The 16,434-nt window shown below is 39.2% G+C and overlaps 1 protein-coding gene across 5 annotated transcripts in view; it reads left to right on the top strand.

The window, feature by feature from the left end:
* Window positions 1-16,434, top strand: part of LOC109986360 (PALM2-AKAP2 fusion protein) — an 83,853-nt gene that overhangs the window by 12,626 nt on the left and 54,793 nt on the right. For all 5 annotated transcript variants that reach the window (XM_065965378.1, XM_065965375.1, XM_065965377.1 and 2 more), the window contains 2 exons: window positions 8,362-8,442; window positions 14,759-14,880. In XM_065965378.1, coding sequence (XP_065821450.1) covers window positions 8,362-8,442; window positions 14,759-14,880 — 203 coding nt within the window. The remainder of the gene's footprint in view (window positions 1-8,361; window positions 8,443-14,758; window positions 14,881-16,434) is intronic.

Genomic DNA, 16,434 nt, shown 5'->3' on the forward strand with positions numbered 1-16,434 from the left:
TGTGTGTCTTTGCATGCACGCTTTCCTAACTTCTGTGTTGTGTCTGTGATCTGTTTACACAAATGACCTCAGCCCTTTGGACTCTTAGTTGCCCCCCTTACACACACACACACACACACACACACACACACACACACACACACACACACACACACACACACACACACACACACACGCACACACGCACACACACACAGTGAAATGCACATAAGGCCGCGGAGCCAAGTCTGAGGGGAATTAGTAAGCGGTGCAGAAGGAGTGAGATGAGGTGTTAAGGTTTTCTGAAAAGACAGAAAATGAGGAGAGCTACAGGGAAGCAGAGATTTGTTACAGCAATAAGATCGCCTTAAGCTCAGAACCTCTTTGCTTTATTAGCATTGTTAAGAATCCTGGAAGACTCACAAGCAGTTTTGTCTTCATTGTATTTATTGTACCTTATGTTGATCTCTTTGGATGATTAAAAGTAATCTGTGTAATTTAAGGTCAATCAGGAAGCCGGTCAGTGTTCTGGATCCACTTAGTGATTGCTAACAGAAGCAAGTGAGCAGGGTGAAGGAGCGGGGGATGCTTTAGCTAGACCTTGGCATGCACTGAGATTTGTGGCTGTGGCATGCAGTGGAGGGCCAGGGTAATGGGCTGCGTTAAGGAGAGGTAAATAGAGTTGGGGGCTGGGCTGCCTGCAGGCCTTGTCAGTTTGTGCACTCAACTTTCTCATGGAGTGACATGTTGGGAGCATTGATTCTGTGAAAACTGATTTGATTTTATATTGAGAAAGCATTAATTCTAGCTGATGTTTCCTATGGCTCTTATTTTCAACACTAGAACTGTGTTTCTGCTGCTTTTGTGCAAACACATGTGAAACATAGGGATACATTTTTATTTGACTGCATGGTGCTCCAACACAAACATACCTGTTTATCAAATTAGTATTGTGAGTGTTCACATTAAACTAAAATAAAAATAAATTGATGAAAAGAGAGACTTCTCACTGTTCTTAAAAATTAGACTTACATTGCAATAATTGTATAGTAACAACAGTAAGTTATGTGAATCATATAATCTGCTTTCAAATGCTGTTAACTACAACTGTGTGTTGCAGAGCAACAAGAGTAGCCTGAATTAGTTTCTCTGGGAGATTGTTGATCCCTATAAGTAATCTTTAACCATAAAACATGTCTGCCTTAATAAGACACTTTCCTGTAATTGTTTTTGCATGCTTTATCTGGGGTGAGACTGCATTAAGTTTGCAACCCTGGATAATTTACAGCCTAATAAAGCAATTACACAAACATATAACAGATGCTATATCTTTAGATTTTTGTTTAGTTGACACGATGTGCAGTGTGGCTTATTTGGTCCAGTTGACCTAAAGACAAAAAAGGTTTCTCAGTCACAGATATACTGTAATTGAAGACGCATTACACACTTATACACAACTGTGGGATCGTATTGAGCCAGGCAAAATGTCATTCAGTGTGTCTGACTGCCTGCATCTGATTGCTCAATAGGCTACTTAAGTTTTATCTTTTGGCAGAGTGGGTGTTTGCAACTTCAAACTGAGCAGACTAAACCCTGTAGAGACAGGAGTGGATAGGTGACCAGGGGAGGCTTGGTATCCAGCCTTCAGCAGTTTATGGGGATGGGGAGGGTGCTTGGGGCAAAGCCAGTCTGATGGGGGAAGGGGCGTGTGATTTGTTGCGGGGGTCTGGGGCACGCCAGGCACTACATGCCATCTAAAATTAGCAGCAGCTGTCTTGGCCATGCTGGACATTCTGCCTTGTTTGTGTGTATGTCTGTCTGTGTGTGAATGCATATATGTATGTGTGTGAGCCAGTGAATGAAGTCAGAGTTCACAGAAACTTGAGAAGGTAAAGGTTGGAATGCAGTTCTAGTGGACACTGCGGCTATTACATTTTTTTATGACATTTGAACCTAAGTGGATAGTAAACAATGCAAAGTGACACAACAGAGCAGTGGGAAGACAATCAGTAATATTGGCAGATACTTTTATGCATGCAGCAAAATAGTTATCACATTACTCTCCTAATAGCAGATACTTTAGTTTGTTAAGGCAGACACCATGACTTGTTTTGTGTGTGTGTGTGTGTACTTCCATGTGCATGCAGCTGTACTGTATGTATTCTATCCCCTAAATGGACATTATGATGAGTATAGGCAACACCTGCTGCTATCCTATGACTACAGCGTGTAAGACACTTCAGGAATGTGTTAAGTTTGCATTTGTTGACACCAACATTGGCCAAAGAGCTAGCAGGTTAGCATTCTGTTTACGCTTGACCTAACACATTAGCATTGACCTGGGAGGACTAATGGATTAATGGGCTCTTGGACTCTGCCAGAATTTGCAGCTGTGTCCACATATTATTATTATTCATCTATTGTTGTTCATTTTAACCAAAGTTCTTGATTGACATCCTGTCAATTGATCAGAAAATAGTCAGTCTGAAAAGGTGCAGGCCATTGACTAAAGATAATGGAAGAAACCCCCATGACAACACCTAAACAAACTGAACTCATCCCCTCTATATCTGAACAGGGAAATGTGCCAAAGAGAACAGACTTTGCCAGACTGTGAACATGTTTACTTGTGCTGTAAATCAGGAAACTTTAGTAGCCAGCTTCAAGTGGACATTTGGAGCTGCAGTTTGTAGCACCTCAGTGTTGGTTTCAGCCGAGAGATTCAGTTTGGGATCAATTATACGCATATTTTGAGTATGAGTATTTTCTTCAGTCATTATACATGATACAATAATTTTAAATAAAATCAACAGTTCAAACAAAATCAACAGTCATGTATTACATACTGACTGAAAAGGTATAGGCAGAAGCAAACTGCTTCTAAAAGCCTATCCTACATTCTTAGAATAAAGAAAAACAACAACAGATAAATCATAAATCAGTCACAGTTATAAGCATCAAAAATTGATTTGTGAAGCATTTTTTTAAACCAAGAAGTTTTTAAACTTATATTAGCGTCATTCCATAATTTCACCCCAACAATTCAAACACATCTCCTTTTCCCACCTTTTTTTGCTTTCTGTAAAATAAACTTCTCTTAAATCATATTTTCTCACCCGAATTGAAAAGAACCTTTAAATAGCTTCTGGATGCGACTTTGACTTTTCTTCACACTATTTGCATTATTTTGAATTTCACAACACATGAATTTAGAAAAAGTGGAAATGTGTGAGCATAATAATCAGTCTTATTAATAAAACCTATGGCTTGTTTTTGCAGAACAACTGTTGAATTTATAGTCGCTCTTAAGGTGGATCCCCACAGCTCCTCACAGTACGATATATTAGGGAATATTAGTGAGCAATAGATTATACATGATGCCTTCAAATTTAACGTCCTCCAGATTTAAAACGGGATTGCTATTGACTCTGAAATGTTTCCTTTGATCTGGTCAATATGTTGTTTTCATGAAGTTAGTGCGAATCAAACCAATGACATTTAAACTGCAGGACCATTTCAGTCTGTGTCCCTTAAGCATTCAGGTATGGCTGCCTGATGGAAGATGATCTTCACCCTGACATATCTCTGCTGGGTGTGTTGGCATGTGCTGAATGTGACCCATCTGATCTGTTGCTTACTTCTGTTGACAATCTCAACATCAGCAGAACTTGAAATGGTGTTACATCACTGCTTTTCCACATTATAAACATGTTATGTGTGACCTCATGTTGGGTGTGTGAGCTCCCATAGGGCAGAATGTTGTTTATAAGCAGATGTGTTCTAGCACAAGCACAAGTGTGCCTTTATTTTTATATTTAGACATCTTTTGCTCATTTTTCTTTTTTGGGGATGTGAAAATTTTGCAACAGTTCTAAAGGAAGCACCCCAAAACCTAAGAGAATTTGGTTTGAAGTGTCATCAGCCTTTGACTTTTTTAGATTCTTGCAATTTGTGTGTTTGAACAGAAAAGTGAATCATGCTGACATAAGTTAATAGCACATGTAATGGGTTACTGTCAGTCATTGACCCTTCTCAAATTCCCAACATTTAAACATAAACTTTATAAATCAACAGCAATATCATAACATAACAGCCTTCGGTGGGGCTTCACAATTTTAAAATATACACAGAATTCTATTTTGAAACCCACATTTCTGGCTGGTGTCAGCAGAAGTGGGAAAAGTGATGTCCTCTGTATGAAGATTGTTAGCAGCAAGCCAAGTGGGGCCAAAGACTGTGTGAGTCAGAGTGTGGGAAGTCATGAGTGTGCCACCAAGAATGCCAACATATTTTCCTGAGGAGGAGGATGTGTGTTCTGGAGGAAAATACAGTGAACAGTCCGGCTCTAAGGTCTTTGTCTGGTCAGATCTACTGTACAAAGCTGAAGATTCATTCCTTCTTTTCTAATAACTTGTTTTTATAACAAACCAAAATGTTCTTAACTTTTTTCAGACATAGCTTTCCCTCCAGCTAAACAGTTTCTGCTTGAGTTTGAAAGGTAGAGACATGAACTGATCCAGCATGCTTTTTTATGAACTCTATGACCCCAGGGAGCTGCGCAGTCTGCTGCAGTTACATTTTAGATATTTGTTCAGTTTGCAAAAGTGCCAAGGAGAACATAATGCATAGACAAAAAAAGTCAAGTTTTTGGATAATGAGTAAAGACATTATTATTTTTAAGATGTATTTTGGGCGTTTTGTGCCTTCATCGAAGAGAGATAGGACAGTGGATAGTGTCAGAAATCGGGTAGAGAGAGAGTGGGGAATGACATGCGGGAAAGAAGCCACAGGTCAGATTCGATCCTGGGCTGCCTGCTTGGAGTACTACAGCCTCCACACATTGGGCGCGCGCTCTAACCACTGAGTCACCAGCACCCCTGTAAAGACATTATTAAATATAATATGCTTTGAGAGAAACATTTTCCAATTGAATTCTTCTTTATGAGCTTTTCTAAAACCTCCCAAGTTTGTAGTAATCAATATGACCTCCTTATATTATATGCATTATAATTGCATTCATTCATATTTCTTGGGAAATCTTTCAGTGGCTATAGTTTAGGTGTTGATTTGGGAACAAAGACAACAAACAAAAGAAAGTACTACTCACAGTAATCAGTAAGCAGGGCCTTATCTTCTGTCAGTTCATTCTGAGACACTGCCTGTTGTACTATATATATATATTTCCAGAAGCTCACACGTGAACATTTGCGGTGTAAATAGTTCAATCATGTGCTGCAAAATGACTTTAAACAGTGGTGAAGTCATTGTGCCTATTATTGTCTTTTGAGGAAGGATTTGACTAAGTTTATATAGCTGCATAAATCGTCTTCCCATTATTGTTAAAAGTTATTCTTCAATGTATATGTGGTTTGTTTGTTTGAGTGTGTGTGTGTGTGTGTGTGTGTGTGTGTGTGTGTGTGTGTGTGTGTGTGTGTGTGTGTGTGTGTGTGTGTGTGTGTGTGTGTGTGTGTGTGTGTTCTGAAAAAAAAAAAGTAGTCCCCAAATGCTCTCTCTTTTTTCTGTTTTTTTCCACATCTGTCTGTGGTGGGACCCCCTCTGTGTTTCCTCATGAAATGAATGAGGAGTCTGTGTTGTTTGCTGCAGAGCTATTGTTTGTTTGCTTTATGGCCTTAAGGACATTTAAGTAACATCTCAGTATGTTTACGTGCACAGTTCAGTTGAGCTACAGTTAAACCTCTATTAGGCTATATTCACTTTCCCTGTCCCATTATGAAAGCACAGTAAGAGTAGATTTATTGACAGAAGTATGTCTGACTTTACTGTATGTGATGATAAGCCCCCTCCAGCTCCTTTCAATTGGACCTTCTACCGGTTTACCCTTTTTTTTCCACATATCAAACAATTGACAAAAGTTAGCAAGCAGCAAACTGTTTTCTTCCATTCAATATGTTTAACTCCTTCAGCTGACACAACATAAACCATGTCTCCTCGTCTGTGCACTCTCGCTCAAGCGCTCGGCAAGAATAAATCGACTCAAAACCACATTAGCTTGGCGGGTTAGCACGACTTCGATAATTCTCATTTCAGGTCAGAATAACATGTTTAGAAGATATTTTTAAAGTCCAATTTTAGTCAGACTAACTCAATGAATGTGTTTTTGAACATGATGTAAATGTACATAAAGCCTATTCTGTACATATCATATGTCAGGAATGTAATGGAAATCAATTGGTATCATAGCTAGATGAAAGGATTTTTCCTGCATTAACACACACAACTGTCTTTTTTTGTGAAAAAAAATAATATTTGTGTCCTCTCTTATCGATGTGTACAAGCGCCTACCTGTGACTGTATTTGTTTTTGAGTGTTTCTGTAGATGTGTGTTTGCTTTGTGCGAGTGTGTGTGTGTGTTTTGTCCATTCCTCGACCACATGTCCTTGACATCTGGTGACCATTCCTCTTCTCTGGCTCTCTGACTGTACTTCACAAGCCATGGGAACTGCTGCTGTGTAGGTTGTTGTGGTATGTGTGGTTGCACCTGTGTGTGTGAAGGACGGAGAGAGAGAGAGAGAGAGAGAGAGAGAGAGAGGAAAGAGAGATGACCTCGGGTTTAGAGCAGCTGTTTTCACGGCCTGCGTGCAGCTTTGAAATGTGTTCTCCCGGCAAGACTGATCAAATCAAAAGGTTCCGTTTAGCTGTTTAGTTCTGTGGTTTTGTGTTGAATGATCTTTGTTTTTTTTGTTTTTCACATTTATAGGAAAATCAGTTGAAATGTATGTTGGTCACATTTTTTAATGTTCCTATGCATCACATTTAGTGTTTCTTTCTTTCTAAAACATGTCTTTTAACATAAACGTGTTAAAAACGAATACATAAGGGCGTCGGTGGCGTAGAAGTTGGTGCTCGTTCCCCTTGAACAGAGGTTGTAGTCCTCCTGGGGGGCGGCCTGGGTTCGGGTCCAACCTGTGGCTCCTTTCCCGTGATGTCGTTCCCTACTCTCTCTCTCTCCCTGGTTTCCGGTCCACTGTCCTGTCTCTACATTGGGGGGAACAAAAATAAATCTTAAAAAAAAAAAAAAAAATGCAATAGTTGGCACAGTAGGGGATCCAGCCATTTCAGGCAGTTATGGGCTGATGTTGGGTGATTTGTACATCCCTAAGATGTAGTGTTGGAACAGATGATGTCTTTCCAGGTACAGAGAGAGAAACACAGTTATGGAGAAAATGAGAAAGACATGCTTCAGATCAGTTAGGGTACATGATGTAACAAAATTAAACAAGTGGTGAACAACCATAACACTAAAAGGAGTGTTTTTGAGGAACAATTTCTCTAGCCTAAACTTGATCATTTTATTTTTATCAAGACTTTTTTCCCCATCATTACATTTTCTCCCATCTTTATGATCCATTTTTCTTCAAAAGTGATCCTCATGTTTTTTTTTTTTTTGTCACTCTTCATCTCTCTTTGAGATGTGGTCCCATGATAATTCACATTATGGGGTTTTCCCTAATGGTTATATTTAGCCAACAGGAAACAACCCAGGCACCATCATTCTGCTCCAGCTGAGAGAAGGAGCGATAAAGCCCCGTACACATCCACAGGGTCTCATGCCCTTTGGCCCCGCACCATGGTTGTTCTGGGATCTGCTTTGTTTATATTCCCATGCACTTTTCGTCATAGTAAATTCAAAGGTAGTTACTCCACATGGCCTCAGTCTATTCAGAACTTTTCATTTTCTAACCACTCAATAAGCAGACAGCCCGCCCTCTCTAAATCAGCCTTGTTCCTTTCCATGCAACGCTAAGATTGATCACTCTACCTTGAGTTCAACCACAGAGTCACTTAGAGGCTTCAAGGCCTAATCCTTCCCCTTCAGATAGCCTGTAGACCCTGACCCCTCTCAAACTCGATAAGCCCCGACCTCTGACCCTCCTTATACTTAACTTCCTTCCTATGTACATAATCATGTTTCTCCCCTTGAGCAGCAGATAGGGTCCGTGAAGGGCTGCACTAACTAAAGAAATGAAGTATCGTTTTATTTTAGGTTTGAATCAGTTCAAAGTACAGGCTGTTACTGCCTGATCTCTTTTGTTTATTTGCTGTAAAAACAAGAGATTTAAACTGAGATGTTTCTTCTGTAACCCATCCATGTAGAATGAGTTGGATGGTTTACTTTATAATACAGCTCACCTGTAATGAAATACTGTATATGTAAACCACAATTGCCCTGGAGGGATCTTGCTTGAAGAGTATTAACTTTAAACATTCAATCAATACAACAGCATTCTTAGTGTATCGCCATGCTCTTCTTTCTTTCCCACGGGCCTTTATTAAAATTTAATGATGAGAGATTACTGACTGTATCAAAAGATTTTTTCAATTGACTTCAGACTTGATTTTCAAATCTTTTTTTTCCTCCAGGAGAAGCGAAAACGGCAGACTGAGATTGAAGACAAAAGGAGTCAGCTCGATGACCTGGTACTACAACTACAGCATCTCAAGGTTGGTTTGTGTGATTTGGGTAATATGCAAAGGCCACACTTTGAAATATTCTTCTACACCGCAGTCCTGCGATCTCACGTTGAAACAAATCTTTCCTGAGTTAGCAAAAACCAAGTTCCTGTCAATGACTCATCGATCAGATTTACAAGTAAACGCAACACAAAGTGTTTTTTATACACCAGGAAGTAAAACAGACTCAGTAAATGTACTTTATTGTTTTGACATTTATTGTGTTAGGGGCGGCTGTGGTTCAGGTGGTAGAGCCAGTCATCTCTCAACCGGAATGTCAGGGGTTCGATCCCCAGCTCCTGCAGCTGTATGTCCAATGTGTCCTTGGGCAAGACACTTAACCCTGAATTGCTCCCGGCGGCGTATGAATGTGTGTGAATGGGATTATACTGATGGTCACTTTACTTTCCATAACCTCTGACATCAGTGTATGAATGTGTGTGAATGGGGAAGTGTGACATGCGGTGTAAAAGCTTTGAGTCGTCCAAAGGCTAGAAAAGCGCTATACAAGCTCAAGTCCATTTACCATTTTTGATTCCTTAAATTCTTCAAGATCATCATATTGTCGGAGTCTTGCAGTTGTCGAAAATAGTTTTCCTCCTTGAAATAAAACATTTAAGAGCTTATCCAAAATGACTTTTTTTAAAATTTAGACAATGACTAGAAGAATAGAAACAAAAGGGATTGCTTAATCCTTTCACTTTCAGTTTTATTATTACAAAAGGAACAATTAAAGCAGTCAGACACATGTGGGGACAGTAAAAAATATGTTACTCCTTGGGAAGTACCAGAATATAAAGGTCCAGTATATAACTAAAGTAGTAGGACCTGTAATTTATACTAAAGTACAAAACTAGAGTTAATTTAATCTCACCATTTTGGAGTTTCAGTAGAGTATATATAAATACTCCGCTAAATTTGCCTAGCCTGTTATTTGTAGCTCTGCCCTGTCATCTTCATCTCACACACAACAGAGTCAAGGGACCTTGTTACATAAAAGACACAATGACTATCAAGATGGAGATCTCATGAAGATTCTGTGAAGAAGCATTGTGCTCTGGTATAAGACAAAATCTCTTTATTTTAATATACTTATGGAGCTCTCTGCTCACTTCTTAGCAGTGTATTCATTAGGCTCATATGTGATAGGTATTTGCTGTTTAGGCTACATCTGAGCTTAATATTGTTAAATTTGGGGCGTCTGTGTGTTCAAGATAAACATGGAATAAGACTTGAGGTAACAGTCAGTTCAAGGTCGGATGCTGAATTTAGCATTGAATGAGAATGGGGTCAATGTTAAGGTGAAGGTAAGGTAGGGCTTTAAGTTTATGGTTAGAAGTTATTGGATGAAAAGACTAAATGATGGTCCCATTTAGAAGCTTTGTGTCTATGACACTCATTCATCTGCTCAAACCACAATTGTTGTTTTTGTCCTGCACATAGATCTTGCCTTGACCCTAAGTGCTAGGAATAAAAAGACAGTGTTCCGTTAGATACACATCACGTGTCCCTGTAAACTGCTTTTACACCTACCTGCATGTGTTTGTAATTGTTTTTATGCATTGATTATTGTGCCTGGCTGACAGGTAGTGGTGCATTCCTTCCAAACATCCAAATCTCAGAGCTCCATGGTGTGCAGGCCTGTCAAAGCAGTTTCCCTTGGCCAAGCACCGCAGGCCTGGCTGTTTTCCTCTCTCTAGAAAAACACTCAAATCCAAACACACATAAACGTATCCCTTAATAATTACTGCCAGCCACTACTGGAAGACCAAGATTATGTTTCAAGTAAACATTGATTTGACGTTCAGAGAGCAACCGCTGTCTAAAAAGTATGCAAAAAGCTGACAGATTGTGATATTGAAAAACATAACAGCTTTCCGGAATCAGTAACTTGTTTGGAGTTCTTGAACCTCTCAACCTACTAAAAAATAGGCCCTTGACTTTCAGGAAAACTCAGGAAAACATAAACAACCCTGTCAGGAGGAGACAAACCTGATGCAGACATCCTACGTGTTGTATCAAATGTATGATTCCAAAATTGAGATGAGAAAATGTTTCCTATGTGACAAGTAAGACTTACATTTTGGTTTCCTCATCAGAATTGTGCATAAATATGCAGTAAAAAAAAAAAACATAAGGAAAAGAAAATTCCACCAAAAATAATCAGTTAAACTCTTTTTGCGTACTTCAATTGTTTTTCCCTTTGGTGAGTTGTACGGAAAATCCTGTAGCTCTTAAGGCTGCACAGATGCAGCGTGGGTGGGGAAATTACTGTAGGTGCCAATTATACTACATAGCAAGCTTTAATATTTGTAATAAAAATACATTCCATTCTCCAATTAGAGCCTTTAAACACACTTGGCATGAATGACTCAAATGTTTGATCATTTTAATTAGCTTCTGTAACTGGGAAGTGTTAATTCCAAGTTTCTGCTGTCTAGGCCAAGCTGCAAAAAATAAAAAATAAACTGATCTAAGGGCGTGCTGTGGGATTGTATAGATCACACACTGTAAGAGTGTATCGACTGTATGGGGCGGCTGTTGCCAGTGGTAAAGTCGGTCGTCTCTCATTCAGATGGTCGGGGGTTCGATCCCCAGCTCCTGCAGCCACATGTTTGATGTGACCTATAGAGCAAGACGAAATGTGAATGTGTATAAATGGGATTCATTATTTCTGATGATCACACAAAAGAAAAGTATTTTATATAAAAATGTAAAAAAGTCCATCACACACACACACACACACACACACACACACACACACACACACACACACACACACACACACACACACACACAACCTCTCCATAGCAACCTTACCATCAGTGAATGAGTGTGAATGGATAGGTGTGACCTGCAGTGTACAGTAAAAGCAATTTGAGTTGTAGTTGAGTAGTCACGAATCCTGAAAAGTGCTACACAAGCTCAAGTCCATTTACCATCGATTACGACGCACTGCCAAAGCTCATTAATATGCTGTACGGTCCGATTGTCAAGCACTGTTCGTGCCAATGTTAATAATGTGTCCTTTGAAAACTCCCACGGATGAAAGATTCCGTCAGATCCTATGTGTATTTCAGATACATACGTATGCAAGGCTCAAATACAGAGTCAAAAACACTCTTGCACAGTCGAGGTCATTAACCCAACCTTTGCAACCAGCTTTATATTATATTTGGCCGCTAATAATGAGAAAAGAAAGGAGAAACACCTGCATGGGTCTAAAGGAAGAACACCTCTCCTAGGTCGTGTTCTTTTCTCTTTGTGCTATTCTAGAGAATTAACTGAAAGTACAAGTAATCATTTAAATGACATTAACCAAACCTGATGTGCTGACACTGCTATCATCGACTTCAAAAAACAGGAAGCCCCCAAAGAGTCTGTATACAGTTTCTTTCATTATACAACACCATCAGGCCTGAAATCCAGATGTAATCAGCATCTGGTCACACAGACCCATTTGATGGCCATTACCTCTGAAAGCGACATAGCCAGACAGCATGAAGCAGGGTTTGTATTGTCCCCTCTCCAGAGATTTAGTGTCCCAGGAGAGGAAATGGAGACTGGAGCCCAGAGGTTTGATAAAGGACCTCTGAGAACAGAGGCGTTGAGCTGTGTCTGGGACAGTGTAAACATCACAATGATGTCAGAGCAGAGGAAGCCTGAGTCTGCACTTTTTGCAGGTCTTAATTAGTGGTTCATTTTCCATCTTGCAGCTGTGTATTTTGGGGATCTGATGCTTGCTCTGTTCTGAACTGGTAATTTCAGTTTCTACAGAGCATAGCCGAGACCTTAAAAACAGCCCCAAACCTTTCTTCTAAGAGAGCTCACAGTAGTTGTGTGTCAGAGCTAAACAGGAAATGGAAAGTCTATTAAACAGCGTGGGAGAGAGCAGAGAGTACGCCTGGTTCTCAGAGGACTGCTTAATTATCCTGCACAACTTTATCCATCACTGCTTTGTTGGCCACTCAAGTGGTCAAGCAAACTTTATTCCCATGTAATGATACTCTCTACACTGTTTTTTTTTTTGCCTTTCATATAGAGCACTGTTACATTTTACAGACTGACTTGGTCTTTTGGTGTCCCTATCTCAAATGTAAATGATTGAAACAGCAAAATAGGGAGTCTAACATCATGGATGTGGATGTGGAAAAGTAACTGCATAAGGGATAATCTATGCTGCCCTATTGGTCCAGCACAAGTCAGTTGGAATTCTTTGTTATTTTCTTGTCCTTTATCTAAGCTAGAAAACTATATTTGCGTTGCTATTTTTTCTTTTCAAAATAGACAGCAACACTGCATTAAAGAGAATAAATGGAGCTCTTTTTATTTATTTTTAAATTGGGCAGAGGACAGAACAACAGAGCAATAAGCCATTTAAAAACAGACAAAGTATAAGATGTTCTGTTGTTTAACTTTATTTCAAGGGCAAAATTGGATTTCTATACAAAATATTTTTTTCAGACTTGTTAACAAACTTGAGTTTCATTCAAATGTAACTGGTTTTATACGCCAATGACATCATGTTTGATTTACAGGACATTAGGTTGACACCGTGGGTGTGCAGCAGCCACACATGCACCCACAAACAAACACTCCTGCTGTCACATTCTGACGGCGGGTGGGAAAATGCTTTGGAATATTTTTTGCAGAGCTCATTGCGTGGTGTGTGTCAGAATGTGTTTATATGCAGGCACTCGTTCTGTTAATAGTCAGCTCTGCGACCTACAGCCGAGCCACGGTGTGACAGTAAACAGCAAAAGGTGACGCTGAGTGCTCCAGCACGACTCTGTTGTGGTAACAGAACAGACATTGAGACAAAGACAAAACGTCGGGGACATTACCACACAGCTCTGGGATTCTTTTTTTTTTTTTTAAAGAAGCAACCCCAGGCTGATGAGATGATTGTTACTTTAACCACTGTTGATGCACATCTAGTGAGAGGCCACCCATAGTTTGTACATCTTGTGTATAAAAAAATGTCCTAAAGACTTTATTAGAGATATAAGACAACACTTTTGACAAAATTGCATTCAAGACTGGAGGACCAGAGACAATATAATCAACATAGTTGTGCTAGTTTGTCAACAGGCTAAAACCATTACCCCGGTTTATTAACATCTGCTTAGTCCTTTAAAACTAGAAATGAAAAAGTTAGCTGTAAACAGTTGTACATTTAATTGATATCCTGTTGAGATGGATGGGTCAGTTAAAAGAGGAATACAAGAATCCCAAATGAAAGCTTGCAGGAAATATTATAGTTCCTTCAGGCATAAAACAAGCAGGCTTGTTTTTTGATTAACAATTTTGTCTGAGACTGAGTAGGACCAAGAAATATTGTAATTTATTGTACATATCTTACCTTACTAAATATGATGGGGCCTGTAAGCTGCAGCTCTCCTGGCCTGATGGGGTTAATTTTTTGTACAGTGTTTTCCCATGAGTAACAGCAGACTTTAGGACCAATATAAAACTGTGTGCATGTGTGGGCCTGCGTGTTTGTTTATTTATTTGTTGTAGCTGCACTTGGCAGTCATCTCACAACTCTCTCACAAATAGTCTCCATCATAAAGGTCTATTTGGTATCTAATAATATCAAGAATATCTCAGCAAGGATCCAAAAGATGGGCTATTGAAAGAGTGTTGCAGTATATCTTTCCAGGCTGTGTTGTAGTTTGACAAATTAATGTTGCCTGATGCAAATATTTTTGGAAACCTGATGCATGCCTCTTTTCAGGCAGCTGGTCAACAGTCGAAGATGTAAATGATACAGAGAAATTTAACAAGGCATAAAGAAAGGGCAGGGCAGATTAGGGTTTGGCTTGAAAGCACTGATGTAAACAATGTTAAAAACAATAATGTTGTGTTTAAAGTATTTCATTTTCACAAAGATTTAATCAGGAAAAAAATCATTTATATACAAAAGATGTTTTGATGAGAAACTGAGTAAACAACATTTTTGTATTTATTAGAAATCTTCACAGGGCACCTTTAACCTGCTTTATGTTTGCTGGCAGGCTAGCCAGCTTGCCTCATTTGAGCAAAGATATCATTATGAATACGGCAGGATTTTTATTTATTAAGATAATGAATATGATATATTATTAAAATATGAATTGACCAAGTTTGATTAATCTCACTGAGAAAGAAAATATGCAGAATATTTAAAAACACAAACAGTACTTCATACGCAGTGGATGAACTGAGGAGGATTTTTCTTACTTCTTACTTAATATGTCTACATGAATATGAAACACTGTCTGAAATCTTTCTGCAAGCACCTTATATGTGTCTGTTCTCTCCTCAGTCCAAAGCCATGCGTGAGCGATGGCTGCTCCAGGGTATGGGAGTGGAGGAAGAAGAGGTAAGGCGGAAACAGCTGGAACAGGACGAAGAACAAGGGAAGAGGCTGGAAGACCTCGTACAAAGGTACAGTGTACATGTTTAAGGCTACGGTATGTTTAGTCTTCATGCTGATCTGGTCCAACACACTTGAACAGATGGGATAACAGAGTAACATTAGCAAATGCTTTCCATCAGTTTTTGTTATGACACATTTTAGCTTCTTTTTTTTCCAGCACTGTGTAGTCTCAGTTCTTGACTAAAATATAACATAACATCTGTCCAGCTTTCACTACAGTCCTACATAGAGTCAGGTGGTGCCACATTTTTTTTTACATCCTAATCATGTGGTTCAAATTGGAAAAAGTAAAAGAACTGTGGGTCCTCAGCTACCTTAATCCACTTTTCGGTTTATTCAAAGATACATGTCTCAATTGTACGTCTAATTCCAGGAAAACTGTGCAATAAAAAGTGCAAACAGAAATAAAATGATTTGCAATACTGCATACATGGTTTTTAACTTCCAGTAATGATGTGAGTTACATTTCTGCTATACAGCTTTTTAACTTAAAGAGGACATATTATACACCTTTTCTACCTTTTCAAACAGTCCCCTGTCATCTAAATGAAACATCTGTGCTGTGCTTTGGTCAAAATATAACATGAATCAAGCACCAGAGGAGGTTTGAGACCCTGTGTAAACCAGCTCTCTCAGAACACTCCGTTTTAGTGTCTGTGTCTCTTTAAATGCAATGAGCTCCCCTTGAGTTTTCCCGATAGAACTCACTCCTCTGTAGAGAGAATAAAAATGGCAGACCTGCGCAAAAATTTTGTTCTAGGCTGATGATGGAGTCCATGGGTGGAGCTATCAGGGGAGGGGAGGGGATTGTTCTAACCAGAATCCAACTTGTGACATCACAAGTTGAGCACATTTGAAACGGAGCATTTTTCTCAGTGTTGTAAGACTCATGCAGACCACAATAAAAAGACTGGATGGATTTATTTCACATTTTGTGGGTCAGTAGACACTCAGGTTACCCAAATATATGTTCAAAAACACTGTCCAAATGGATTTTTCATAATATGTCCCCTTTAATACTTTGAATGTGGAATTTAAATTAAAAAAAAGACTTCCGTGCTTTACATGTGATTCTACAAAAAAGAACAGGTACACTTTTAGCTTCAAGGTCAAAGCTATCCAGCCACTTCAAACTCAGAGGACGTCAACAATAGGACACTTAAAATATATCAGCCAAACAAGAATCCAAGGATAGAACTTTAGATATGTGCAACTGCATGATGTGACTATATGTGTCCACAAAGAGTACAGATGTATAAATACACACACCTACTGTATACACACACACACTCTGAAACTGGAGAGGTATTGGTGGTATGGGATTCTGCAGGGCTTTTTTTTTTAACACTGGTGTGAAAGCAAACACCAGAAGCTGTGCATACACATACTTCTCTAAAGGAGATGTGACAAGAGCTGACAGGGACTGGAGAAATAATATTATACATTTCAAGAAAAACAAACAGGTGAGGGAGATATATTTCAGAAAATAAGATCCGGAGGGAGGAAATCACAGGAGAGCGAGATGGAAGAAAGGCAAGTGAAAGCACGGTGGGACTGCCAGC

Source organism: Labrus bergylta, chromosome 17, assembly GCF_963930695.1.
Source record: "Labrus bergylta chromosome 17, fLabBer1.1, whole genome shotgun sequence".
In the NCBI taxonomy this organism is placed as follows: domain Eukaryota; kingdom Metazoa; phylum Chordata; class Actinopteri; order Labriformes; family Labridae; genus Labrus; species Labrus bergylta.